General features: G+C 34.6%; 1 protein-coding gene across 1 annotated transcript in view; it reads left to right on the top strand.

Annotated features, from left to right (window-relative positions):
* The window catches only part of LOC131552825 (gamma-aminobutyric acid receptor subunit pi), a 64,252-nt gene extending 37,175 nt beyond the window's left edge, over positions 1-27,077 (top strand). Inside the window, exons 3-10 of the mRNA XM_058796968.1 lie at positions 7,632-7,744; positions 11,590-11,657; positions 12,438-12,655; positions 13,443-13,525; positions 17,133-17,270; positions 17,780-17,932; positions 20,638-20,831; positions 22,065-27,077. Coding sequence (XP_058652951.1) covers positions 7,632-7,744; positions 11,590-11,657; positions 12,438-12,655; positions 13,443-13,525; positions 17,133-17,270; positions 17,780-17,932; positions 20,638-20,831; positions 22,065-22,430 — 1,333 coding nt within the window. The 3' untranslated portion in view covers positions 22,431-27,077. The remainder of the gene's footprint in view (positions 1-7,631; positions 7,745-11,589; positions 11,658-12,437; positions 12,656-13,442; positions 13,526-17,132; positions 17,271-17,779; positions 17,933-20,637; positions 20,832-22,064) is intronic.
* The last annotated feature ends 613 nt before the right edge of the window (positions 27,078-27,690 follow it).

Genomic DNA, 27,690 nt, shown 5'->3' with positions numbered 1-27,690 from the left:
TGAAAGGAATCACGAGAAAATGCAAGCATCGTCCTCTTCATGGACGAGGGAATCTGCTGAGAACAGTGAAAATCAGACGGAGTCGTGTGCTTTCTGTAGTGAATCAGATGAATGATGGGAGAGGAAGAGGATGAGAGAAAACACTTGAGTTGTAGAAGATTTTTGTATTGTTTGACCCTTCCTCCTGTCTAATATACGCTGTCAGATATGCCAGATTACAACATTTAAGCATGCTTCTGTGACATCAAACTCGATTTGTACAGAGAATTCTCTGTGGAACAGTTTGAATAATGTTTTTATTGAATAATGACAGTGAATGTGTGGTTTGTAAAGGCTGAAGCTGCGGTTTGTTCCTCATACAGTTCTTTAATGCTGCCTTTTCTTTCTTTTTGAAACCCCAGACGAGCTTCTTCTATTGAGATGAATGGAAATACTGGCCTAAAGCTTTTCTCCAGGTCATATATAGACATTATTGGGTGTGTTTTTTTTTTGTATCAGTAAGTCATGCGACTTTGAAGTGTTTGTTTTCCTTACAAACATCTACAATGGTAATCAATTTCTGCTGAAATATGTACCGCAGTTGTTGTCACTGCAGAAAAAAACGAGGTCATTTAAAACTAGCTTTTACTGCCATCAAACACGATCTCATTCTGTGTAAGCCTTCAGTAATATAGACGGTGTTTAATTATTGACATAAGTTTATGATGATTTTACAGTAGTAACAGTAAATGAATTGGTATTTTACCATGGTAAGATTTTGTGTGTGTGTTTGTGTCTTAATTCAGTGGCCATAAAAATGCAAAGTGCATGTATATAATACTTAAACCTAAAACAGAACTTAAAATAAAACCATAAAAAAGTTGTTACTTGAAATAAAATAAAGTAGGGCTGTCCTCGACTTTTTCGAATCTTGCCGATAGTCGACTGATAATCGAATCATATGTTTGGGGGCGGGGCAAAATACCAAGAGAGTCAAGTCAGACATTGGACAGTCATAATTACTGACGTTAACACAGGGAAAATGTGTAACGGACACCTAGCAGATACAAAAATAATGTTTTATGTTTTAATTAAAAGATAGTTAACATTAAACTTCAGCGAAACCCTTTTTTTTTTACAACAGTGCTCTCATTATAATGTTATGTACTGTATATGACAGTGTTCTGCATTTGAGCTGCGTGCGATAAAGATGACCAGTAGAGTGAAGCATTTGATAGCAGGTTTTATCAATGGGATTTAACTCATCATTTAGGCTATTTCATATAGAATACGCTTCGTTATCTACACAACATAACGCTAATATTATGACTTATAGGCTATCTGCACAAAATGCCTTGAATGCACAAGTGAACGTGTCTGCGCGGCTCTGAATGAACTCCTTTTGTGGACGCTTTCTTCACGCAACAACGTGCAGAAACACAGCAACTAAACTCTAAAAATTCACAGTTTATTATTATAATAGTGTTCTCATTATAATGTTATGTATATGACAGTCCCAGTCATAGTTATTAATATTCTGCATTGTTGTTTGTCCTGCTCGCGCTGCATGCTGACGAGATAATCACCGTAGTACTACAATGAAGCGCTTTACTGCGGCGCAACTCAACCAAATGTATCCGATACAAGATAAATAATATATACACGATATATAAACCGGGGGAAATATTTTGAAATCACTTGTACCTTACCTGACCGAAAAAATCCTTTCACTCTGCCTGTGTCAGTTTGAGTCTTGTTAAAGTTCTATGTGAATTTAGACATTTGAGCACCCCCATATAGCCAAAATGGCATGATCAACACCCTGCGAATATTCGCCTGTGAGATTGGGAGTTGAATCAGGCTCCTCCTATCGAAGCATCAAATCTTCGACTATTCGGGGTCACTATTAGTTCAGTTTAACTTAAAATAACAAAGTAAAACATAATGACATTTATTTATTTTTAATTATTAATTAATTTTGTTATCTGGTTTTGTCATGACACACTCACACATATGAAGAGTTCATTTGCAAAACCGATAACTCTATTTTTATTCTTTTCAGAAATCACGTGGTTGTTTTTTTATTATTATTATTGCGCATTCCAAGTAATATCAATCAAACTGCAGTTGGGTTGTTTTGATTTGTTTAATGACTTAAACAAATACGGGTAATTTGCAAAATTTAGTTCATTGAAAGTATGTTTTTTCCCTCACCGTTGTAACGCGCTGCTTTTGCAAGGTTCCGTGAAAACGTTTCAGCTTTTATTTTCCTTTAAGCCCCGAAGAAGATATCACAGGTTCATCAAGTTCATCGAAATTATCCATCCTCGATCACTTTTAGTCAGCTTTGACGAAACTCCTCTCAGCTAGCACGTCTTTTCAAAGTGAAAGTAGCCTTGTCACCTGACCTGAATACAGTGCGCTGATTCGCTAAAATGGACTTATCGGCTTCTGTTCACAAACAACAAGGGCGCCTGTCGTGAACTCAACGTGAACTTGCGAAGTCTTGAAAGTGGACAATACTGGCTTTTTTGACAAAACATGTTTAGGGTTCAGATCGCGCTATATGTGGAGAATAATGCACGTCAATCTTTTTTTTTTTTGAAGTGCTGTTTATCGTTATTAACTCTTCATATATACATATACATACACACAGGATTGAGAGAGGCGACACTGCGCCGGGAGTCAGACCTTGCGCTCGCGGGGCAGTACTGGAGACATCTTCCAGCTGAATGAAAGCTAAGGTTTTTTCAAAAAAGTCACTAGGTTTGTCAGTATGTACCTTTTATGGAAAAAAGACGCTAAAAGGGTGTGAAAGTTACTAAATATAGTGCTAAAGTCGCGCTCGTGTATGAGAGACGTGGGAGCTGATGGCAGGGGGCGGCGGGGATTTGTGGCGGTCGATGTGGATATTGTGGCGGGTCGCCACAAATAAATCAACGTATGGGAAACACTGATATATATATATATATATATATATATATATATATATATATATATATATATATAATTCTAATTTACCAGAGACATCTGTTAAAGAAAAACATACACCTCATGCACCCCAGGTTTTGAGGTTTCTGTGTGAAATGCCGTGTCGCAGGTGTTTTTAAAGGGCTGTCAGTGTGTCGCTGCTGATGCTCATGACCTCCTCAGCACCTCCAACATCAAACCAGCCTGTAAGACGAAGACTGTAAGCTAGAAGGGATGAAAGAGACTAATGATGCGAGGAGGATGAGGCTCTGTTTTACATGTCTGTGCTGGAGAAATACTGTACGTTCAGGTCAGATGTGGAGAATCAATGCATTCCTCCATTATATATTAAACATTTCCTGAAGTGATTTACTGTAGGGATCCATTTTTTGCAGTGCATCCATACTGCCCTGTTTTTGGCAGGTTTATTTCTATGCAAATAGAAATGCATGCATCTACTTAAAGTCGTCTGCCAAATCATTCCAACAGGTTCTGGAGAAATGAATCCTCCTTCGTTCCAATTACATGTGAAAGTGACCCTGTATGACCTGAGATGCTCAGATGGCATTAACAGTAGAAGTGAAGGCATTGCATTGATCCTGCAGCGTGATCATACAGTCAAATCCTCAGATGAGCGGCTGTCAATCACAGAATCTCATCATCCTGACGGATTTGAGCTAATATGAGCTGATTTCACTGCTGCATGACTTAAGTCTAATTTAGAAAAAATGCTCCTTCATGTCTGAAGTTATCGGCTGTTTCTCTTTTGCATCCCCCTCTTTTCTAAATTTAATAGTTAAGAAACTAGAACTGTCAGATTGTCTTTTAGAAGTGCTGCTGTTTATTTTTAATGAGTGCATCTAAAAAAAAACTGTCATGAAGTCTGGCTCATATTTTACCCAAAATCAAAAGCAAAAGTTTTTATCTTGAGGAAATAGACTATTTTAGGACCATTAGGATTTTTCTACATTGTGGCTTTATTTTTGATATCTAAATTGTCTAAAAGTGTAAACACCATCTAAAGTAAAAAAAAAAAATCCAATACAAACAATACAAACAAATAAATAAATGAAAAATCTTTTGATGCCAAATAGGCTTCATTTTTCTGATTAATTTTTTTTTTTTTTTATATATAAATATAAATGCATTTTTTAAATTGTATTATTCATATTACTTGTGGCCTGGCCTGGATGTTTTTGTTAGGTTTACCATGATGTGGGGAAAGTATTTATGTTGTGTTTTCTCGTCTTGACTAGGGGTGTGAATCTTCACTGGTTTCACAAATCGATTTGATTACAACAATCATGTCAACGATTCAATTCGGTTCGATATCACGATGCGTTGCATCCTCAATTTTCAATATCATGGCACATGGCTACATTTTCATATTCATTTGATATCAAAGTTATTTTGTGCATTTTTATTAAATTATATAAGCTAACTTTTATAACTAACTTTTATAACTTATATAACTAATTATATAAGTCTACTTTTTAGTACAAATTAATAATAAATCAAAACAATCGTTAAAGATTTAACCAATTAAATAGAGCTTCAAAACATACAAGCAATTAAGGAGGAAAAAGACCATTACAAGTGATAAACAAAAAGTACTTTCAGTATCTGAGAGTGATTTAAGTTTACAGTTTACAGACAATCATAGTTATGGGTTTTTCTTTTTTCCTCAGCATTATTGCCGTTTGATTATTACTGATGAGATCATAGACAGTGGCAGCTTTAATAGGATGCATTCACACTAATGCACAGATCTACTTGGACACATCAGATGCTCTGAAAACATAACTGACTGTGTTTACATCAATTTCGTGTCATAAAAGTATTCGGAGATGCAAGTGCATGTAACCATTTAATATGTACTGCTTTCCAAACGGCATAAATGAAGCATATCTAAAGTAGAAACCAAGCTCAGAATCGATTCAAGAATCGTTGATTTGAAGAGAGAATCGCGATGCATCGTAGAATCGATATTTTCTCCCATCTTTCGATCTTTCTTTCTTCTTGACTGTGTAATGAAAGCAAATCGCTGTCAGAAACAGAGCCGCAGAGGTTCTTCTGATCCCACACACAACCCACAGGCCTGGCAGAGAAACACACAGACACAAACACTCCTGTGCGTGTGATAAAACACACTCCGTATCCACTGTCACTCATTCACACACACACAGATCCATCTGAACACTGCTGTGGATGGATTGTCAGGTGTCACACCCGTTAAACACCTGAATAACGAGGCGGAGGAGCATTCTAGAGCAAGCGAGGGTTAGTTTTGTAATGAGAGCAGTGTGGATTGTGTCTCTTGGCTGTTTGTACACTGTCCTACTTTATTTTCAGTCAGTATTTATCTGCACAACGGGAAATTCTCTGTTTCTCAGATGTTGCTCTTCCACAGCTCGATGGAGTTGTCATTTATGTTTCAACTTTCTCAGATGTTTGTCCTGAAATTTCTCTTTGGAATTATTAAATATAGACACAAATGAGTACAGTAAGTAATGTTTTGATCTTGGAACAAATATAAATGTTTGAGTTCAGCCAATGGCCTGTTTTCTCTTCATACGCTCTGAAATACGCTTTTTTTTCCTTCATCCCTCAGGCCGTCAGCACGATCACATGGATTATTTTTGATAACAGCAACTTAAACGCATTAAGCCATATCTTTATCTGCAGTATCTTTATCATGCTTTGATTAAAAAAAATTCAAATCGCAAAGGCTGTGAGTTCATGAAATAAAAATATGCAGTGCGTGTTTCAGAGTGAAGTGTGGCGCTGTGTTTGACACGTGAGCTCCAACCATCTTCCCAAACTTGTAATGAGAAGCTCTTATCTACAAAAAGAGAAGCTTTAAGGTCTAATTTTGATTGTTTAAAGGGGTCATATGATGCGATTTCAAGTTTTCTTTCTCTTTGGCGTGTCTCTCTGTTCATGCATAGATAAGATCCCTGAAGTTGCAAAGACTAAAGTCTCGAAACCAAAGAGATATTCTTTGTCCACGCCCTCTTAAAACGTCTCATTTAAACATTTGCATAACACCGCCCAAACGTATACGCAAAGAAAGAGGACGGAACTATTATTCTCGCTGTAGTATTGTTGCTGCCACCGGTGCCATGTCCTGGAGACGCTGTGTTTCGTTGTGAAAGCGAAAGCACTTTGTTTGGACACACCTAGAAATCAGTGGTTTAGTTGTATTTACAACACTGTTCCAGAACAGTTCAACCCGAATATTAGAGTGTGTGCAGCGCTTTTTACGGAGGACTGTTTCCTGAGCCTGGGTGTAGCCTATAATGCCAGCTGTGCTCAAAGACTGTTTCTATAAAGTGGGGCAATTCCAACTTTGCAAGGACAGTCTGGCGCTTCTGACTCACAGCCTGTAAGTATGTTTCTGCTACTGACTATTCAAACATGAGTTCTGAGCTGTGTAGAGTAGCGCTTGTTGTTTGTCGTTTCTACGATCACAAATGCAGACATGGTAATGTTTATGCAGCGCGATGATAAACACATTGCATTACACCACATACACCAAATAATGTTCTTTTTAGCAACGTCATATGACCCCTTTAACGTTTGAAAATGAAGAAATTAAGACAGCCAATTAAGAGCCATAAATTATTATTTTGTTTATAGTTGTCATGTAAAATATAATGATGATGATCCTATTTGTCTTAAATACTATTTTTGTTATTATGTTAAAGTGAAATATTAAAATAGTAATAATATTACTTATTTGTTTCAATAATAATAATAATAATAATAATAATAATAATATTTTTACGGTCAAATATTAAAATAATAATAATATTTCTTATTTTCTTTTTCAAATCTTATTTATTAATAATATGAATATTTTATAATAATAATAATTATTATTATTATTTTTATTATTAATGTCAAATTAATATAAAATCCTACATTTTGGCCAAATTGTTTAAATACTTTTTTTTTACATTTTTTTTTTATAGTGAAATATTAAAATAGCAATAAGATTTCTTATTTTTGTTCCTTATTATTATTATTATTATTATTATTATTATTATAGCCATAATAATATATAATCACATCTCAGCCAAACTGTGCAGCTCTACAAACAAGCACAGATTTTTATCAGAAGAAAATTGTGCAGCCCTAGTCCTAGAAATGTTTACCTTTAAATAAACTTTAAATTCAAATCAAATACACATTCTCAGATTATGAAACTAACAAGCACGGTTCTTTTTTTTTTTTTTTTTTGCCAGTTTTTAGCACGTCTCAGTGCTTTGCTGTATTTACTGTACATGTCACACACATGCACAAATCTTTGATGGCATCATAAATGCGCTTTAGTATCTGCTGAAGGTGCAGACGTATTTTTGCTGTTGTGTGTAAAAGCGAAACGTGATGAAATCCGAGTGCTGATGGTATGTTTTCAGGTCCTTCACACTGACGGATCAAAGTAATCCAATTATGAAAATGAGCTTATTTTTTTCCCTCTCTCCCTCTCACTCTCTCTCTCGCTCTCTCTGTCTTTAATGAAAAGTTGTTGTGGGATCTGAACACTGTTATCAGTGTGGGCCGCTGATTTTACACTGAAACCAAACCGTTCATCAGCGATCTGCCTGGAAATAATAAGAGTGCAGAGGAAGCGAAACCTCCTTTCTCTTCATTCATATTCCTCCGTTTTTCTCCCACAGGTTTCTGGAGAACTCTCTGCTCAGCGCTGAGGTGAAAGAGGGAGAGATTCTTCCTCCGACCATCCAGAAGCTGATGAAAGGATACAACAAATACCTGCGGCCTTTCTTTGACAGTAAGGACGTAATGGATGTTTAATGCATGTGCGTGTATTTGTGGGCTGAACGGTGATTTACTACCACATTTTCATTTAAAACAGATTGTTTGATGCTTGGTTATGCTACACATTAAAATGAGAATCTAAATGTGACTGAGCCACAGTATCATCAGAAAGTGAGAGAAAGATGCTCAGAAGTCAATAAAGATACAGTTTCGTTGAACATAAACATGTCAAGAGTTTAACTAACCTTCTCAGCACGATTCTCTTTAAAAATGTTTCTCCACCGTGACCACAGTCGAGCTGACAGAAAACTGACTTTTTATTTGAATTTGCACTATTGCACCCCTTGTGGTATTTCTGAGACATTACAAAATGCAATAACATGCCATCGAGCCTGCGTTGCCCCAAACACACATGCATGCTCATGTGTTGTATTAGTACAATTGAGATACTATTATAGTTTTTTGTTAATATTTTGAATTAGATTTTATTTTTATATTCTGTTTTCATTTCAATTTTAGTTAAAGTTTTAATAACTTTGTTGTGTGTTTTTGCCTTTTACAGTTTTAGTTCTAGTTAATTTAATTTGAGTTATTTTAGTATGGAAGCTTGTTTCGGCCATAGCATAAAAAAGGTAATTACGACTTTTTAACTCACAATTTTTATTTTATTTTATTTTTTCAGAATTGCGAGATATAAACTCAGAATTTGGACTTTCTCACAATTTTGAGTGTACATCTCGCAATTCTGTTTTGTTTTGTTTCCCCCAGCGAATAAAAAATAAAATACTTATCTCACAATTCTGACATTTGTTCTCGCAATCACATGTTTGTTTATATATCACATTTCTTTTTCTTTTTTTCTTTTTTTTAAGATTTATTTATGCCATATATATCACATTTCTGAGAAACGATTCTGAATTGTGAGATCTAAGCTCAGAATTGTGAGAAAAAAAAATCTGAATTGTAAGATAAAATGTTGCAATTACCTTTTTATCTCATGGCAGAAACAATCTTCCATATTTTAGTACACCGACTCAAACTAAAAGAAAATGACATGTTGCCTTGGCAACTAGCTGAAATAAAACAAGTAAAAAATTATTATTTTTTTGTTATTTTTTAAGTGATGAAAATTATTTTAATGTTTTTTTTTATAGTTGTAGTTAATGATAATAACTTTTTCACACACAAGATAAATCTGAGACCCTACAGAGGTCAAGACTAATGGCTTTAATAAATCAGCAGCACACACAGGTCAGAGAAACGCAGTAAACCCATTGCTTTCTGTCAGTGTGTCTGTCCTACTGTTGCTCCTGCTGTAAATTATTGATGAGTTGAGGACTTCTGTAGCTTCACTCTCTACTCCACTGTTTCTGTGTCGAGGAAGCTACTTTAAAACTGTAGCTTGTCAACTCATAACTTAAGCTGGTTTTAACCTAAATTAGTCAAACTACCATTAAGTTACCCTTTTGAGTTAGCTAGACTAGGGCTGGGTGATTTTTTTTCAGATTGTATCGATTCATTCAAATGTAATGTTTTGGCAAAATTTAATTTTATCAATTTTGAATAAAAAAAATATTCGCAAACATTACACTGTAAAAAAAAAAAAAAAAAGTTGTAAAAAAACATTCAAATGACTGCCAAACAAAAACCGAAAAATTAAAGTAAAATATCATAATTGAAACAAGGAAAAATCTGTGAAATAAGGGTTTTACGATGTTAAAAAAAAAAAAAACCTTCAAATGACTGGCAGCTATGGCTGCCAAACAAAAATTGTAATAATACAGTAAAATATCTTAATTGAAATAAAGTGCAAAAACAATTTTACAGAAATGTAAGAAAATTTGTTAAAGGTTATATAGAAAAAAAAACGTTTTTTCCTTGTTTCAATTGCAATATTTTTACTTTAATTTTATGTTTTTGTTTATGATTTTTTTTTTTTTTTTGTGCAAAAACCTTATCTTATCTGCATTTTGATCGGTAAGTGGATTCTAACTTAAACACTTCTGGTCACAGCGTTCAAGAAATCAGCGCACATGTCTGTGAACGACTACACTGCTCAACGCTGCAGATATGTTTCGCCAATATCAGATGGGGCCCCCTGATTCCACGGGGCCCTAAGCGGCCGCTTACCTCGCTTATTGGTTAAATCCGCCCCTGCGTGTCTCACAGTGCAAATTCTGTGCAATGAAGCCCGCCGCATCTCTAGTGCGCAGTAAACGTGTGCCGGTATTCGGTAATGTGATATATCACGATAATGAATATGCACGGTATTGCTATTGTGGGCACTTAAAAATACCGAAAATAATTGGTTATTCAAAATTATTCAGAATTTTAAATGCATTTTGAGAATACTTTTCCCATTAAATGGTTAAATGCACAACACCGCTGCGTGCGTCGTCAAAGATTTATTTTAAAACTTTTTTACATTTTAATCTAGACTACAACATGCCCTAGAGATATTGTTTGAAAATGTTTTGATTCTTTATTGTTCGGCCATACTTTACATTAGGGCTTCATTGGTTAACATTGGTTAATTAATTAGTTAACATAAACTCCCAATGAAAAATTCTTCTAAACGTTCATTAATCAGTCATTTAAATATTTAATAGCACATTGTTAAAATCAAAATAATTATGAACTGTATATTATAAACTGTTTTTTTTTTTTGTTTTTTTTAATGAACCCAAGCTAACATGAACTAAGAGTTGTATTATTTTTAACAAAGATGAATAACTTCTGTAGTAAATGTAGCTTTTGCTCATTGATAATGTTAATGCATTAACTAAGGTTAACTAATGAGATCTTACTGTAAAGTGATACCTATTGGTCTTTTAATTATTTTGCACTTTAATCTGTGTAAAATGTTTAACTTTATACATTTTTTGTGTATTGCTTTATTGTATTTAAATGTTCTGATATTTTTGTTATAAGAAAAAAGTTATTAAACCTGTTATACTGTAATATGGCAACATTTTTTTTTTTGCAACTAAATTTCAATATCGTGAATATACCGTGAAATATTCAGAATCGATTCAGAATCGTTGAAGAGAGAATCGCGATGCACCGGAGAATACATTTTTTCTCCCACCCCTACAAATGTTCTTTAAAAAAATAAAGCTTTTATTTCTAAAGAATGCACAAATAATTGACTTTAAACTTTGAATGCAATGCAAGTCAAAGCGCCTGACAAATGCATGAATGTAAGAGCTGTTTAATGAGACAAAACTGCAGTTAACTCCAATAGTTGGTATGAAATCAATCCGCTGTTGAGGTCCAATTGTTTGCATCTTTGCATTGCTCCCCGTCGCACAGTTTACAGCATAATGCATTTCTCACAGCTGCTCGTCTCAGAGTACATTGCCTTTCCACTCACATCTCTCGGCAGACAAACGCAAGCGTGTGAAGTTCTACTGACGAATCCAAAGGGACAAATACTTCAATAACAGTGTCTCCTCCTGAGTCATTGTTTCAACGATAAACAGCTGAGAGAGTCGTGTTGATGACACAATAATGTGAAAAGAGACGTGTGGACAGCAGCTCAAACCGTCAAACCAGGTGTAAAAATAGCCGCAGGAAAACTATGAGGAGAACTTGTTGGATTAGATATTCAAAATCCTGTTGCGTTCCACTGAAGTCGTTGCTATTTTTCACTAATTTGACCCCAATCATCTACATGATTCTGACTCGCTGTTGTAAAGATTTTTTTTGAGAAATAAAACACATGCTTTGTCGGCTTTAATGAGCAGTTTCGCTCGCAAGGTTTCTGTCTTTAGCAGCGATTCTCTGAATTATGATGGATTGCAAAGCTGTGAATGTTTGTGAATGTTTACATGGCATCTCTCCGTCTCCGTTCTGCAGATGGTCCTGTCACGGTCGGCATGAGTTTAGACATTGCCAGCATTGATACCATTTCAGAGATCAACATGGTGAGAAACACACACCACACCTGGGATTGAAGTTAAAATATCTTATAAATGTATAGTATTTTATAGTTTACATGAATAATAACTTGTGTGCTTGTTAGTGAGTGTTATTTAATATTTTACTGCTCATACTTAATACATAATTCTTAACCTCATGCAAGCTTAAACCATGTAGTTACCTTGTACTGCCCAGTACTTTCCTGTTAGCACAATGTAAGTACATGTACTGTAAAATAAAGTGTAACCGTGATGATATATTTTTAAATGATAATAAATAATTAAAATTCATGTTCAAAAGCATTATTATTAGTATTAGTAGTAGTAGTAGTAGTAGTAGTAGTAGTAGTATTGTATTATTATTATTATTGTTTTTTAAATAATAACAAAAATATTCTTAAGTTTGTTTTACATGATTAGTAATGATAATAATAATTTAAAACAAATAATAATAATAATGATAATAAAATTAAACAATAATATTTAAAAATATTATAACAATTATAATTATTAATAATTCAAAATAATAATAATTCAAAATATATTAAATATAAAATATGTATTATTATTATTATTATTATTATTATTATTATTATTATTGCTTGTACTTAAAGTTAAGGGTTTTTTCATATTCTTAACCTCAAGTATTAAACTTTGGCTCATCTCACACAGTTTATGTTGTTCTGATCATAAAATGTGAAAATGTATTTTTGCATTGTTTGCTAAATCATGTCGGATGCTCTGCTGTAGTATTATAAGTACCTCATTCCTTTCTTGAATGGGCAGGACTACACAGCCACCATCTTCCTCCGGCAGCGCTGGACAGACGAGCGGCTGGTGTTTGAAGGCAATAAAAGCTTAAGTCTGGACGGGCGACTGGTGGAGCTGCTGTGGGTCCCAGACACCTTTATAGTGGACTCCAAGAAGTCCTTCCTCCACGACATCACAGTGGAGAACCGGCTGATCCGGATCTTTCCCAACGGAACCGTTCTCTATGCGCTCCGGTGAGACTTTATCTGGTCTATATATATATATATATATATATATATATATATATATATATATATAGCTGTGAATCTGCTTGAGCTGTACTGATATTTAGTCTGAATGCAGTTAGTAATCTTTATATTTTTTATTTAGTGATAACAATAATAATCATCATCAACAACATTTAAAATATTATTATTGTTATTATCAATATATTTTATTTTATAATAATAATAATAATAAATAAAATTATTTTTAAAAAGCATGTATTGTTATTAATTTATATATTTTTATATTATTAATAATTAATAATGAAAATATATAATAATATAAGTAGGTATTGTTATTATTATTATTAGTAGTAGTAGTAGTAGCAGTATTGATTATAACAACAATAATAATAATAATAATATTCAATTCAAACCTTTTTGTTTTTAATTTAGAAATAATGAATAACAATAATAATAAAAAAACATTCTTGTTTAAAATTATTAATAAAATATCAGAATAAATAAGTCTGAATTCAGTTTTGCATCTTATTTAAATATTTAGAGAATGTTTATTTAGTTGTTTTTATTTAGAAATAATAAATAACAAACATTTTGATTAAATTGTGCAGCTCTACAAACAAGCACAGAAAACCTGGATTTTTTTTAATTGCTCGGTTTAGTGCTTTTAGATATTTCTACTGGAAAGCAAGACTAAAATACTGATTACAGATGGGATGTTTTGCAGTCTGTGCCTCTTTACCTTTCATGATGAGAACATGTCAGTGTTTATGAGTGTTTATGTTTTTCTCTGTAGGATCACCACGACTGTGGCCTGTAACATGGATCTGACCAAATATCCCATGGACAAACAGACATGCACCTTACAACTGGAGAGCTGTAAGAATACACACGCATTTCCAGCTTTTGCTTCCTCAAAGTGTTGCTCTGGCAACAAGCTGACGTTTTTAGGCTCTTGTTTGTGACATCTGTACTCGTATAACTGCAGAATGTTTCATATTCATGCTGTTTCATATTTTATAAGAACATGTTATGGTTGCATCTAAACACGCCACATTACATCTGTTTACTTTCCATGCACTTGCATGCAATGCAGATCTCTGATGTGTGGTTGCATAAGATCATTTATATAAATACATATTACATACAGGCAGAAATCAGTCCAAGATGATCCTGTATTGAAGTGTGTGTGACAGCCACTAGATTTGGGTCAATTTAGTTTCCCATGGAACCTGATTTGCTTTCATTTGGCCCCTAAAGCTGCTTTCTCTTCTTGCTGACTTTATCTTTCTCTCTTCATCTCTCTCCCCCCGTCTGCCGTTCTCTGATCTTCTCGTTCTTCTCTAGCCGCCTGTGAGTTTTGGATGTGGATCTCTTCCACGTCTTCTGCTGGTGCTTATATAAGAGCAGAGCATAAAGAGTAGGAGAGTTAGAGGAGCTTCTGAAGTCTCACAGTCTGTCACCCACAAACCGCACAGTCTTTCTCTAATGAAACGACGGAGAGCTGCTTGCAGCCACCCATGGGTGAATTTCAAGAAATGTCTGGGTCGTAACGCACTCCAAAAATCTGAAGACAAAATAAGATTTCGTAATGCATTTTACATGTACAAACCACAACCTGTTTTTTTGGTAACACTTTACAATAAGTTGTAATTTGTTAACATTAATTAATATATTAACTATCATGAACAAACAATGAACAATACATTTATTAAACTATGTATTCATCTTTGTTAATGTTAGTTAATAAAAATACAGTCGTTCATTGTTTGTTCATGTTAGTTCACAGTGCATTAACTAATGTTAAAAAACACAACTTGTGATTTTAATAATGCATTAGTAAATGCTGAAATGAACATTAACTAAGATTAATAAATGCTGTAGAACTATTGTTCATTCTTAGTTCATGTTAAATTAATGTAGTTCGCTAATATTAACTAATTAACCTTATTGTTTTTGTTGTTTTGTTTTTGCATTGTGACATTATTTTAATGACAATTTTGCTCCAAATTGTAATTTTTTTACACAGGTTTTCCAAAGAAAATTATTAGCAAAGCATTTTATATAAACATAATATGAAGTTATTTTGCTATATATTTTTTTTCATAAAAATATGATTTATGCACATTTTGCTAAAAAAGGCTAGATTTGTCACATTATTGAATTGTTTGAACAATCATATGAACATAATTCATAATTATTAAATTTACAAACAGAATTTTTCATGAAATGACGATTTAAGCCCATTTTCTCAAAAACTCAGAACGTCCAGTTTTTCTTGCAGAGATTTTTCAAAGTTAATTATTTACTCACCCTTTCATATTTTTTACCCACGATTTTATTTAGTTGTTTGTTTTTTTATTGTTTGTTTTGTTTTGCAATTTTTAAATGTATTTTACATGAAAATATTATTTAAGCACATTTTCTCCCAAATTCTGAAAGGCCAGATTATTTTGCACAAATTTATTTACACAGTTCTTCACAAGAACATAATGTGCAGTTCTTTTTCATTTAAGTTTATTTATTTTTTTATGAAATGATGATTTAAGTACATTTTGTCCCAAATTGTAGAAGGCCAGATGTTTTATGCACAAATTTTCCAATGAGAATTATTTGCACAATCTTTTATCTTAACATAGTTTAATTTAGAAATAATGGCTTTTGCTCACTGATCTCTTCAGTTTCTTTGTGCATTTTAAAGAAAAAACGGCAGCATGAAGTAAATACCGTCACGTGACACAGTATCCAGCAGACTGTCGCAGATTTCTTCCTGAAGTTGCACATCACTTGTCTGAACACATGGCATATTTTGAACATTAAACCAATCTATGCATTTAGCAGACATTACATGCAATCTGACTTCCTCCAAAAAAATATATTTTTGGAAATATACAGTATTCAGCTTCATGTCGACGTACAGGTCAAACGCTTCTGAAATTGAACTCAAATATTTATATGACGTTTGACAGAAATCGTGAAACCGGCACAATGAAAGATTCTCTGCCTGATGGTTTCATATGCAGAAGTGGTGTATTGAGATGTTCAAAGGAGGCTTTGTTTCAAATGAGTTTTTAAAGTCTCTTTAAATCATGGCCTTTCATCTAGATGTTATATTCGCGTGCTATGCAGTGAACCACATCAAGACAGAACCCGTTCCCTGCAGTGCAGCATATTGAATGTCTCAATTGCAAAGTCTAAATCACGATTTACTGTACAGATATATCATGTGAGATGGCAGTGGCTCACAGTTGTGTGTGTGATTAGAAACACTACTGTCTTCCTCCGTCACGTGCTGTTCCTGTCCTCAGGGAGTCTGAGTGAACTCACATTAATGAACGTCACACAGATCCAGAAAACACATCTCACAGACGCTCAGTATCTGATTACTGTCACACAGTGCCACCAAGAGCACACATACTGATATTACACACCCATACATGTGGACATTTATCTGATAGTCACTACACATCAAAATATGAAATCTAATGCTTTAGACTGCATTCACAATTTGTTCACGATGTGTCCCTTATCAGATCACTCTAGAACTGACTTGCATGCATCAAATTATCTTTTCTTGTTCATAATAACGTCATAAGAAAATGTATTAATATTATTTAATCTGTTGTTTTTAAAATGTTATGTTTATATGAAACTACAAAAATATCGGTCTTCTAGTCTTGCATCTTTGCTTAAGCATTAACATTTTAATTTTTGTTTTCACTGATCAAAGTAAGTGTGATAATTGATAAATGTTAAAACAAATACACTAGTGTTCAAAAGTTTGGGATTATTATTATTTAAATTTTTGTAAAGAAATTAATACTTTTATTCATCAATGATGCATTAAATTGATCAAAAGTGACAGTAAAGATATTTACAATGTTACAAAATATTTCTATTTCAAATAATAGTATATATATATATTTTTTACTTTCCATTCATCTGTGAATCCTGAAAAATAAAATGTATCACAGTTTCCACAAAAATATTGGGCAGCACAACTATTTTCAACATTGATGATAATCAGAAATGTTTCTTGAGCAGCAAATCAACATATTAGAATGATTTCTGAAGGATAGTGTGACACTGAAGACTGGAGTAATGATGCTGAAAATACAGCTTTGATCACAGAAATCAATTACATTTTAACACATATTAACATAGAAAACAGTTATTTTAAACTGTAATAACATTTCACAATTTTACAGTATCAAATCAATGCAGCCCTGGTGAGCAGAAGAGACTCTTTCAAAAACATTCAAAAATCTTACCAACCCCAAGCTTTTGGCCGGTAGTGTATATTTTTGCCCATTTCAGTGCAATACTTACAGTATATAGTGCAATTAATAAATTGTCGTTGTATCGTATGATTCAAGGGTAAATTGAGCATGCAATATTGTTGTATATGACGAGACATCTGATTTATTTCCCACGTATGGAAGTGTGATTTTTACATGTGCTGTTGATGCTGTTTATCTGTTCACAGGGGGTTATAACGTCAATGACGTGATGTTTTACTGGGCACGTGGGAACGACTCTGTGAGCGGTTTGGACACGCTGAGACTGGCTCAGTACACCATAGAGGATCATTACACCTCAGAATCTGAGGCCGTATATGAGACGGGTACACAACGCCACAAACACACCGCAGTTACACATCTAATGTCTGTGGAGCAGATTATTAAACAACGCCAGATAATAACACCCGTTTCATCAGAAATGACACTGAAATGGCCATGGTTCTTGTTTTTGGCAGATTATTGCTCTGTGAGTTCAGCAGTGACTCCAGAACAATAATTTGCTCTCATATTTCAAAACGACCATCATTCCTGTTATTTTAAGCGTGGCATAGGCTATCAGTGGATCACTTATGGAGCCAAGCTCAAACAATAAACCCACAGATTCTTGATAAGCGTTGCTTATAGTAAGTGGACATGGCAACCATTAAAGAGCGCACTCTGCTAAGTAGCCTTTAAAACCTAAACAAATATGACTCCTCTGTCAACAGTGGTACTTGGCCATAGAAACCACTCCAACAACATCTTAATCTCTGATTTGTTGATGGTCTTGAAGATTTTTTACTTGGGCGGAGAGCATTAATGTTTTACATAACTACTTTGAATCTCTTCCCAGGAAATTATCCCAAGCTGATCTTTCATTTTGAGCTGAAGAGGAGCATCTTGTACTTCATCCTGGAGACGTACGTGCCATCCAGCCTGCTGGTGGTGCTGTCCTGGGTCTCTTTCTGGATCAGCCAGTCATCCGTCCCCGCTCGCATATGCATAGGTACCGTAATGCGTTGCATTGGCTGTGCAATTTTTTTTTAATGAAAAATAAAATATGTTGAGACATGCTCAAACTATTCCACTAGAATGTTACACTGAAGAAAGATGTGTAGATAAAACATAATTTAGGTCCTTATACTAAGACATTTTATATGGCGATTGAATGGATACAATAAAACAAAGATTATTGGTTTTATAAGAAAACACTATTTCAGGCTTTCTACTTCAAAATTTAATCTTCATCACATTCACTGTGCTACTTTCCAGTAACATTTACTGACAATTTCAGTAATTTTCAATTTTCAGTGAAAATAGTTTCATAGTAAATCTACACCATTTTTTTCAGTGTAGTAACTACACAGAACATCCTAACAACCACACATTACAATATAATAACAGCAAAAGCTGATTGTGTTATGACTCATAAATACTCAACAGTTCATAATTATTACATTATTAGAACGATTAATTGATAAATTGTCGATTATTTCACTGGTTAATCTTTGATTGATTTTTCTGCATGGAGTACTATATAAATAAATGTGATGTGACCGAACACAGCGCCGCACTGGTCAAACCGCATTATTGCAGGCTCTTACATTAGGTCATATGAGATCAAATGATTATTTGACAACAAAAGTATTTGTTGACAATTTTTTATTGCCAATAATATCGACTAATCGTTTCAGCCCTATTCAGAACTGAGCAGACAAGTGTCTCATCTTACTCTGTGTGTGTTATTGGCAGTATTGGTTAAGTTACTCAAGAAAAGTAATCCACTACAAATTACTAATTCTTTAAAATTGTAATTTGATTACATTACTGATTACTGCATTTAAAAAAGTAATCAGATTACTAATTACTTTACTTTCAAGTTACTTTCAAGTTTACTTGACTTTTCAAGTTATCAAACCTAAAAAATGCACTACAAAGAAAGAAACTCATAGTTCTTTCATTTATTTAAAATTGACTGAAAAATTACATAAGTGTTATTTGTATACACTCCCAATATCAACAAAAAATTTTTTTGGTTTTGTAAAATAAAGAAAACAAATAGGGTGCGCTCTCTGCATTCTCAGTCTCCGTGAATATCTTCCTGAAATGAGTCACTACTGTAAAATGTTAACGCGTTAACGCATGCGATTAATCAAAAATATTTAACGCGTTAATATTTTTTTAAGGCAGATTAATCGTTTGATAAGGTTTGACCCCAACTTCCCGTCATCGCAGCGTGGAAGGTCATCTATCATTGTGTGATGAGGGTACAGCGAACCAGTGTTGCCAGGGTAATGATAGCGGCACAAGTGGGCTATTTTGAAAATACAGTCGCGGGAAAAATTACAGAGCCGTGGTTTGCGTTTTTTTGGGCTACTTTTATAATGTACCGCGGCCGCCCAAAGTGTATATAGACAAATAAAAATTAAAATAGATCATTTTACTAATGTGTATTATACTTGGAATGTATACCTGGCAACTTAAGAACGGAGAGGCGGTAACATCACAAACAACGTGAGTTTTAGCAGAGCATATGTTAAGGCTTTTACACAGCAGAAATAAACATGACAACAGCCACTATAGATTATATAAGATAATAAACACATGATTACGATAGATATGGTCTGTATGTGATTTTTTTTTTTAATTAATGTGTACGTCTGAAATGCAAATTTGTGCAGCGATATAAAAGGCTATAAATAGCATATTTTAACAACAGTAAACGACCAAATTCCACATGTGATCGCAAAAGGAAGTTATTACAAACACTCGATGATGGTTTGAAGTGAGTTCTGAGTAAAAGTGTACTATTAATCTTATGTAGCATGATGCTAATGTTAGCTCTAATGCACCTGCAGAACAGGTCTTCTTCATAATGCATTTTGTCATAATACTTCATAAGGTGTGATTAATTATGATTAATCACAGTACACGACTGTGATTAACGCGATTACATTTTTTAATCGATTGACAGCACTAGTCTATTATTAAATGAAGTAAGTCATGTCAAAAAAAAATATTGTCTGATAAAATAATCCGTATGAAACTTTAAGACTACTAAGATAATATAAGATTATAAGATAATCATCCACACGAAACCGGGCTTGAGATGTGTGAACATGTACAGTAAATGTTCACATCGCCTCCGTAAACAAAGAAAGATTCAAGTTCATCTCGGCCACTTTTCGTTTTTGGAAGAAGATGCACTGTGAGGAATAAGCCTTGAATTTACCTCAGAAGAAGAATGCGATGCAACGTGGCTTAGGCTTAATCCAGCGGAGGATCTCATTCTTATGAGTCATTTATTTTGACTTATATCAGTGTTACTGTGACATAAACTTGTACACATTCACTTGTTGAACTTTTCCCAAACTATAATGCCAGACTAAAATATGTGAAATCGAGTGCGACATTTTGAAATATGATAGGAAACCTTTCATTGCATCTAAATGTTGTAGGACTTGTCTGCATTTTAGCTCGCATTCTCCGCAGATTTATTGAAGGGCATACTGACGCGCAAAACATGATTTTTACTTCATATTTTTAACACTGCATTTGCAACTTAAGTAATGTAATTTTATTGACATTAGTAACTGTAATCAAATTACATAAATTTAAAATGTAACACATTACTTTACTGCGTTACCAGGAAAAGTAATTCGATTACAGTAAAGCGTTATACTCAGCTCTGGTTATTGGTGCGTGTTACAGGTGTGACGACTGTCCTGACGATGACCACACTGATGATGGGTGCGCGGACATCTCTGCCTAATGCCAACTGCTTCATCAAGGCCATCGACGTGTACCTGGGCATCTGCTTCAGTTTCATCTTTGGAGCGCTAATAGAGTATGCTGTGGCCCACTTCTGCACGCTAAACCACCCCGACTGCAACAACTTGCTAATGGTAAGAGAGGAACATCATCATCGTCAACATCATAGTGTGTTCATCGTCATCTGTGCTGTTTTCTAAGGTAAGCATCATTATTGCTCATACTGTACTTTGAGTCTTAAAAGAATAGTTCACCCAAGATGCAGGTGACTTTTTTTCTTGAGTAGAACAATAAAGAAGATTACTAGCTGAAATCATTTGCCTTGCTGATTCAGAAAATGCAAGTCTTTGGCTGCTCATCTTTGAGAATAAAAAAGCATATGAATGAATCTCAGTGGCTCCTGACAATATATAGAGGTCTCATGAAGCAAAACGATCAGTCTGTGCAAGAAACTGATCATTATTTACATCATTATTGCCTGTATTCCAGAGCCGCAGGCAAAAGATGAAATCTGATTCTTTTCCACGAACTGATTCTTTCGGACAATTAGTTTCAATGAATTCACTAGTTTTTTTACATAATCATGCAATGACATCATGTATACGCTGTTATATTATTAAAGCACCCAACTGTGATATGAAACTCATGTTTTTCTACATGTCTAAAGCAAATAAAGTGAATGAACTTGTCTTCATCAGCTCAGAATTTCACGTAAACAATGAGAAACCATGAAAACTTTTATTTGGCCCCTTCATTCAAGTGTTTGGTTCACACATGCTCATATCAGCGGCTCATCAGTTCAACTAGTTCACTAAAAAGAATCAGTTCAAAATAATGATTCGTTCATGAACCGGACATCACTCCGGACACACGATTGCCTTAGTCTCTGGATTACAGATAATAATGTTGTAAATAATGTTCAGTTTCTTGCACAGACAAATCATTTCTCTTTATAAGACCTCAATATATTGTCAGGAGCCACAGGGATTAATTTTGCGTTAATTCTATTCTCAAAGATGGGCAGCCACTAACTTGCATTTTTTGAATCACAGAGGACCACGGTTTCAGATAAAAATCTTCCTTACTGTTCTACTAAAGATAAAAGTCACCTACATCTTGGATGGCCTGAGGGTGAGTAAATTAACAGCAAATTAAAATTTTTGGTAAACTATTCTTTTAATGTGACTTTTGCCTGGGTAAGAACCACTCACAATTTCTTAAAATGTAAATTATACTCATCGTTATCGTCATCATCATCATTATAATCATTTATTGTTGACATCATGTCATCATACTTTTGGTCTTATTAATTTTTAGGATGAATTTCATAGCTCATTTTGTCTCGCCTCTGTGTTTCTTTCTGTCAGTACGGTCATCACATGCATGAGTGCGAGGAGGAGATGAACGGCATTGTCACCACCATCGCCAGCAATTCTTCACGGCTAAAGCGGCGCAAAGACTCTCCGGCTCTGGCACCCACGCATGCCGCTGACGGAGAGCCTGGCCTCGCGCCCTCCAGCCCAACCACCAGTGAACCCAAGACTGCCGAGGCCCCAGCAGAGCTCTTTAGCCGCTGTGCCAAAAACATCTCCGCCCTGAGGAAGATCCTGAGATCCATTAACTGCTGTCATGTGGAAAACCCACATTATATAGACAACTACTCACGGTTAACCTTCCCGCTGTCGTTCATCATCGTTAATCTGCTCTACTGGACCTACTACCTGTACTTTTAACCAGCGCATCATGTTGAATAATTTCTGTGTGTTAGCAAGTACGATAGTGTGTGTGCGTGTGTCTGAAAGACCAGTAGTGACACAGCAGAGAAGGAGAATGATTAAGGTTGCACCGATATTAAATTTCTCAGCCAATACCATTCGCCAATTATGGAGAGTGATGTTTGCCAATACCGATAGCTGATTATTCAGAATGATATCTGCCGATACCAATAGTTATTATTCAGAATAATATCTGCCTATACCAATTGCTTATTACTCAGAATGATATATGCTCATACAATTATTCAGAATATCTGCCGATACCAATAGTGATTATTCAGAATGATACCTGTCGATATCGATAGGCGATTATTCAGAATGATATCTGCTGGTACCGATAGCAGATTATTTAGAATGATATCTGACGCTACCGATAGCAGATTATTCACAATGATATCTACCGATACGATTATTCAGAATAATGTCTGCTGATACAGATACCGATACCACTAACCGATTATTCAGAATGATGCCTGCCGATACAGATACTGGCAGCCAATTATTCAGAATGATATCTGCTGATACCTATACAAATACCGATAACGATTATTCAGAATGATATCTACTGATACTATAGAGCTATAATTATCATTTGTGCTATAATCTCCATTACTACATTTAACATAGCACTTACAATGGCAGTAAACAAAGCAGCACGTAAAAGCAGAAATGTCAGCTTTTTGGATTATTCAGTAAATCCCTATTATTGTCATTCTTGCAGTGGATTACTTTTCTAGGTGGATAAAACTAGCAACATAATTCCTGTGAGTCGCTTTTTCTGCATGGATATGGTCTGACTGATTGATTATTGTTTGAAATTTGGAGTGTTTACCAGCTTTAATGTGCTATAGATGCTGTTGACAGAGATTAACTTGCATTGAACACAACCTGTTTAATAATGAGGAGACGTGTTCAGTATCCGTATTGTCCCATATATGAATCTCACTGATAGTGTCTGCGTCAGGTTTGGCGTTTGTTTTGGCTGATGGTGGATGTTTGACCCTGGATCTCCACAGTGGCTCCCATGATTAAATCCCCTGAATAACTAAAGAAAAATTGAGGAAAATGCACGTGAATTTTAGCATCAGATTACTGGAAATCTGAGTTTGGCTTCACATGTGGCTAAGGATAATGAGCAGACTAGATCTCAAAATCAACGCGAAATCAAAATTCAGTAAACTTTTCCATTGAAATCATCTTGGCTGTGGGCTATTAGATCATGTTAATCTTAACCAGTAATCAAGTAACTATTTAGTCATTGTTTTAGACTGCTGTTGTAGCTAATGCAGCCTTTCTGAAATATTGGTCATAATTAACAGAGTCGTTTAATGCTGGTAAATGTTAATGTAATAGAGGTTACAGCAATAATAGCAAATAATGATGGATTTGATAAAGAAGCACCATCGCTGGGACTTTGTTGACTTTAACATCCCCAAATCACTGTAGGTTTTATCACAAGAGAAAAAATAGGGGAAAATGTTACTATTTGAAGTTGTGTGAATGTGATTGTTAGAAACTGTCAGTTTTCACATCTCTTATGTGCATTTGTGTGTGTGAGTGTTCATCATCATTGGCTGGGAGTCATTGAAACAGTACAATGCAGTAAAATATTATCAAAAAGGGCCTAACAAGTTGATATCCTAAAGGTGTAGTTCGTTCAAAGAGGAAAACAATGTTGTTTACTCACCCTCACGTCCACTGAAAACCTGTATGACTGTTCGAATCTCACTTCTGTTTGCAGTCAATTCAAATATGACAGCAGGTTTTACATAATATGTCTCGTTCTTGACGTTAGGGCTGAAATGATTAGTTGATATTATCGACAACATCGACAATAAAATATTTTAGTTCTCGAATAGTCATTTGATCTCTTGACCTAATATAAGGGCCTGCAATAGCGCAGTTTAACCAGTGTGGCGCTGTAGTTCCTCGAAACGTTCAATCGAAACGGAACCAGTAGAGTGTGGAAATGTTTTACAAAACTACAAACAAAAAATTATGTCATGTGTAAAGACCCCAAGTTCTTTTGCATTCTTCACTTAGGTGTAAAAATACATTTTATATACACAAGCAGTACTTTATTGTTAGCTGAGAGTGGCGTTTAGATGAATATGTAAATATATGCTGTGCATTTCTTTTCAATAACAAAATAAACAGACATGAGAAAACAGCAGTTAAGAAAGCATCTGATTGTAGTGCGCATTTATTGTTTATTTGTCGCCTTTATTTATAACACTTACAATAGACTGCTTTAAAGCAAGCAGCTTCACAGTATTAAACATGAAAAAACAGTGTCAGTGTTGCTTTCAGTTAGAATTACAACTTGATTTTCTGCTATCAAGCAGCTCTATATGTATATGAATATGTACAGTATAACTCAGTATTTTAGTGAATAATCGATCAAAGACTACTGATTAATCTGTGAGATAATCAATGATTAGTCAATGAATCTTTGTATCAAAATAAGTGTGTGTTGCAGCCCTAGTTGAGATTTAGTCCGGCACAACTTGTCATATTTGAATTATACACAAGTGTGAATGAGATTCTAGAGCTGCTGGATACATGAGGGTCAGTAAATAGTGATTTTTAGGTGAACTATCCCTTTAAGCACACCGACTGCTCTCCTTCAGTCCATCACAGTCTGTTTTTATTCACTCGTGTCTGTGTTTTCCACACTGTAATGCCTCTAATGCGTCTTCCTTGCATATCTGTGGTTCTCGAGTTTGAGTTACGGTGTTGAGGGCAGACAGAAGCCATTGCTCCCCGTTTATTGCTTCCATAAATCCTCCGGCCTTGGCGCTGTCTTGCACATTGCGGGATCGATGGATCGCAGGGGCCGTGTAAACTCTTTATGTGACTTGGCTATAATGATTCAGAGGTGTTTGTGGACTCTATACGGGACGGATACGGACCGGACCAAAGGCCACAGACTGCATGTGGCGACTGATGCTAAATTATCTGGAATACAGTGAATTTTTTGGGACGTGCATCTGTGCTTTAAAGCTCTCATCGGATGGATTACGGTCCATACTAAACTGGATTGAACACTTTGGGTTATGGTTTTAACTCTAGTATTAAACTGATGTATGTTATGAAATTACGCTTGTGATTTGTTTAAAACAGGTGAAATTAGCACAGGCAGCGCCACACTATTGTCCCCTTCTGACACAATCCAGATCTCTTTTCTAAGCTGTGAAAGCTCATCTTTTATTTGCGATTGGGTTTTTATGAGCGTTTGATGTCATAATGATCAGATGAATGGATGGATTTTCCTTTCTGGACCTCGTTTAGGTTTTTGAAACTGTTTTTAATTTGGGATTGTCGATGCTCTCAAATGGATCTGCTATTTTTGTAACTTTTAATTGGCTTCATTTAGATGTTTTGAGGGTTTGCCGTCGGCATGCAGTCGGATCCTTAATTTCACGTCGAATGCCTTCCGTTCAAAATTTAAAACTACAAAGTGCTTGATTTTCAATTTAATGCATGTTTATTTACCACTTTAGGGTAATATTCAGTGTAATAATACATTAATATTGACATGTACATTTATATTTATGGGACTTCTTTGTGTTTACTCTTAGGTTGTTTTTTAAAGTTGAGAATTAATGCAATAATTCTTCATTTACTGTATATGCATATATCAGGCTTATTGCCATTAACTAAAACTAAAGTAGTACTTAAAATAAACATTAAAATGAAATAAAAAAATTTAAATAAAAAGTTTATTGCAGCTAAAAACATGTATTATTTTCATTTAGTTTGACTTGATGTCCTAAAATAACTCAAATAAATATGAAATGTATTAAATAAAAAAAAACTATATAGACATTAATAAAATGATAAAAACTAAAATCACTAAAACTTTTATAAAAATGAAAATTGAAAATATAACAACAAATTCTAAATATTATTAAAAATATAATAGTGTCTCATTGATACTAAAATAACACTGATGCATATTCAGAATTAATAGATCACATTTTTTTTTTTATAATTCCCATTGTATGACACAATGACATGATTTTATTAGCATCCCTGTAAGGTTTAATTATGTTTACACCAATATTAGAAAGCAGCTTAACACACTCCATGTGAAATCGTCATGCATTTCTAATAAATAATCTCTGTTCCCGCGAATAGGATGATGAGAGTATGCTGATGACAGTGCCAAACATGTAAGCCAAAGACTTCATATGTCTAGAAATCCACCTAAAACAGACCACAATTACCTGATCAATAACCTGTTTGTTAAGCTCTTCTGTTTCAATTCTAACCTGCAAACTGACCCGTATTTGATGGCAAGGCTATCTATGTCTTCCCTTACTTTCCCATTATTTATATAGTTCCATCATTGTCGTGTTATCGATCACCCAGTGAATTTCAGACGCTGTTTTGGGGCTGATCTCTCAGATCCAGACTGTTTATGTTGGTTTCTGAAGCTCTCGATCATCCTGATGTGAATATGTGTGTATAATGTAACATTTGCATATCGATGATGGAGGGGAATTAAAGGACTGTAAATATTGCATGTTTACTTGATGTTTACTTAAGCTTATACTAATGATGCTAATAATGAAACTAACAATCATAATTCCAATAAAAAAAAAGACTTAAATAAGAGTCTGTGAGTGATATTTTCCTTCCTGCTCAAAGTGCGGCTCAATAATGGATGGAAATTGCATATACAATAAATCATTAAAGAACATAAACCTCTGTGTCACAGTCAGAAGTAGATCATGACAGCGCTATAATAAGCTTGTCATCATATTTTAACGAGTATACGCTAACAAAACCCAAGAGCTGAGAGAAAATGCAACAGTCTGTTTCGTGTCAAACAGGCCACAATGGCTCTATTCAGATGAATGTTAAACCCCTAAACAACCAGAAAACAGCTTATTTTGTGCGTCAATCACCGGTGGGCAAAGAATGTTTGTACTTTGTGTAAATATACATGAATAACTCGACAAATTATTTGAGTGTTTGTTCAGAGTGCCTCTACCAATTATTAATTTGCTTTCATTGTACTCTTTCTCAAGCTTGAAGGCTTTAAACCGTTTATTGTGTGATTCTGATTATCATTTTCTCAGGCCTTTGTTTGTGATTTCAACATTGCATCACAGTTTCATGGCAGTATATGCAGATGACCTATGGCTTGACCTCTGACCTCTTCAGGAATGGTAAGGTCAAAGGTCAGGAACAGGCTCACAAGCACCTGCTG

This window comes from Onychostoma macrolepis, chromosome 13 (assembly GCF_012432095.1).
Source record: "Onychostoma macrolepis isolate SWU-2019 chromosome 13, ASM1243209v1, whole genome shotgun sequence".
NCBI classification, from domain to species: Eukaryota; Metazoa; Chordata; class Actinopteri; order Cypriniformes; family Cyprinidae; genus Onychostoma; species Onychostoma macrolepis.
Note: the sequence above shows the minus strand (reverse complement) of the source record. Positions and strands in the feature narration are given on the sequence as shown.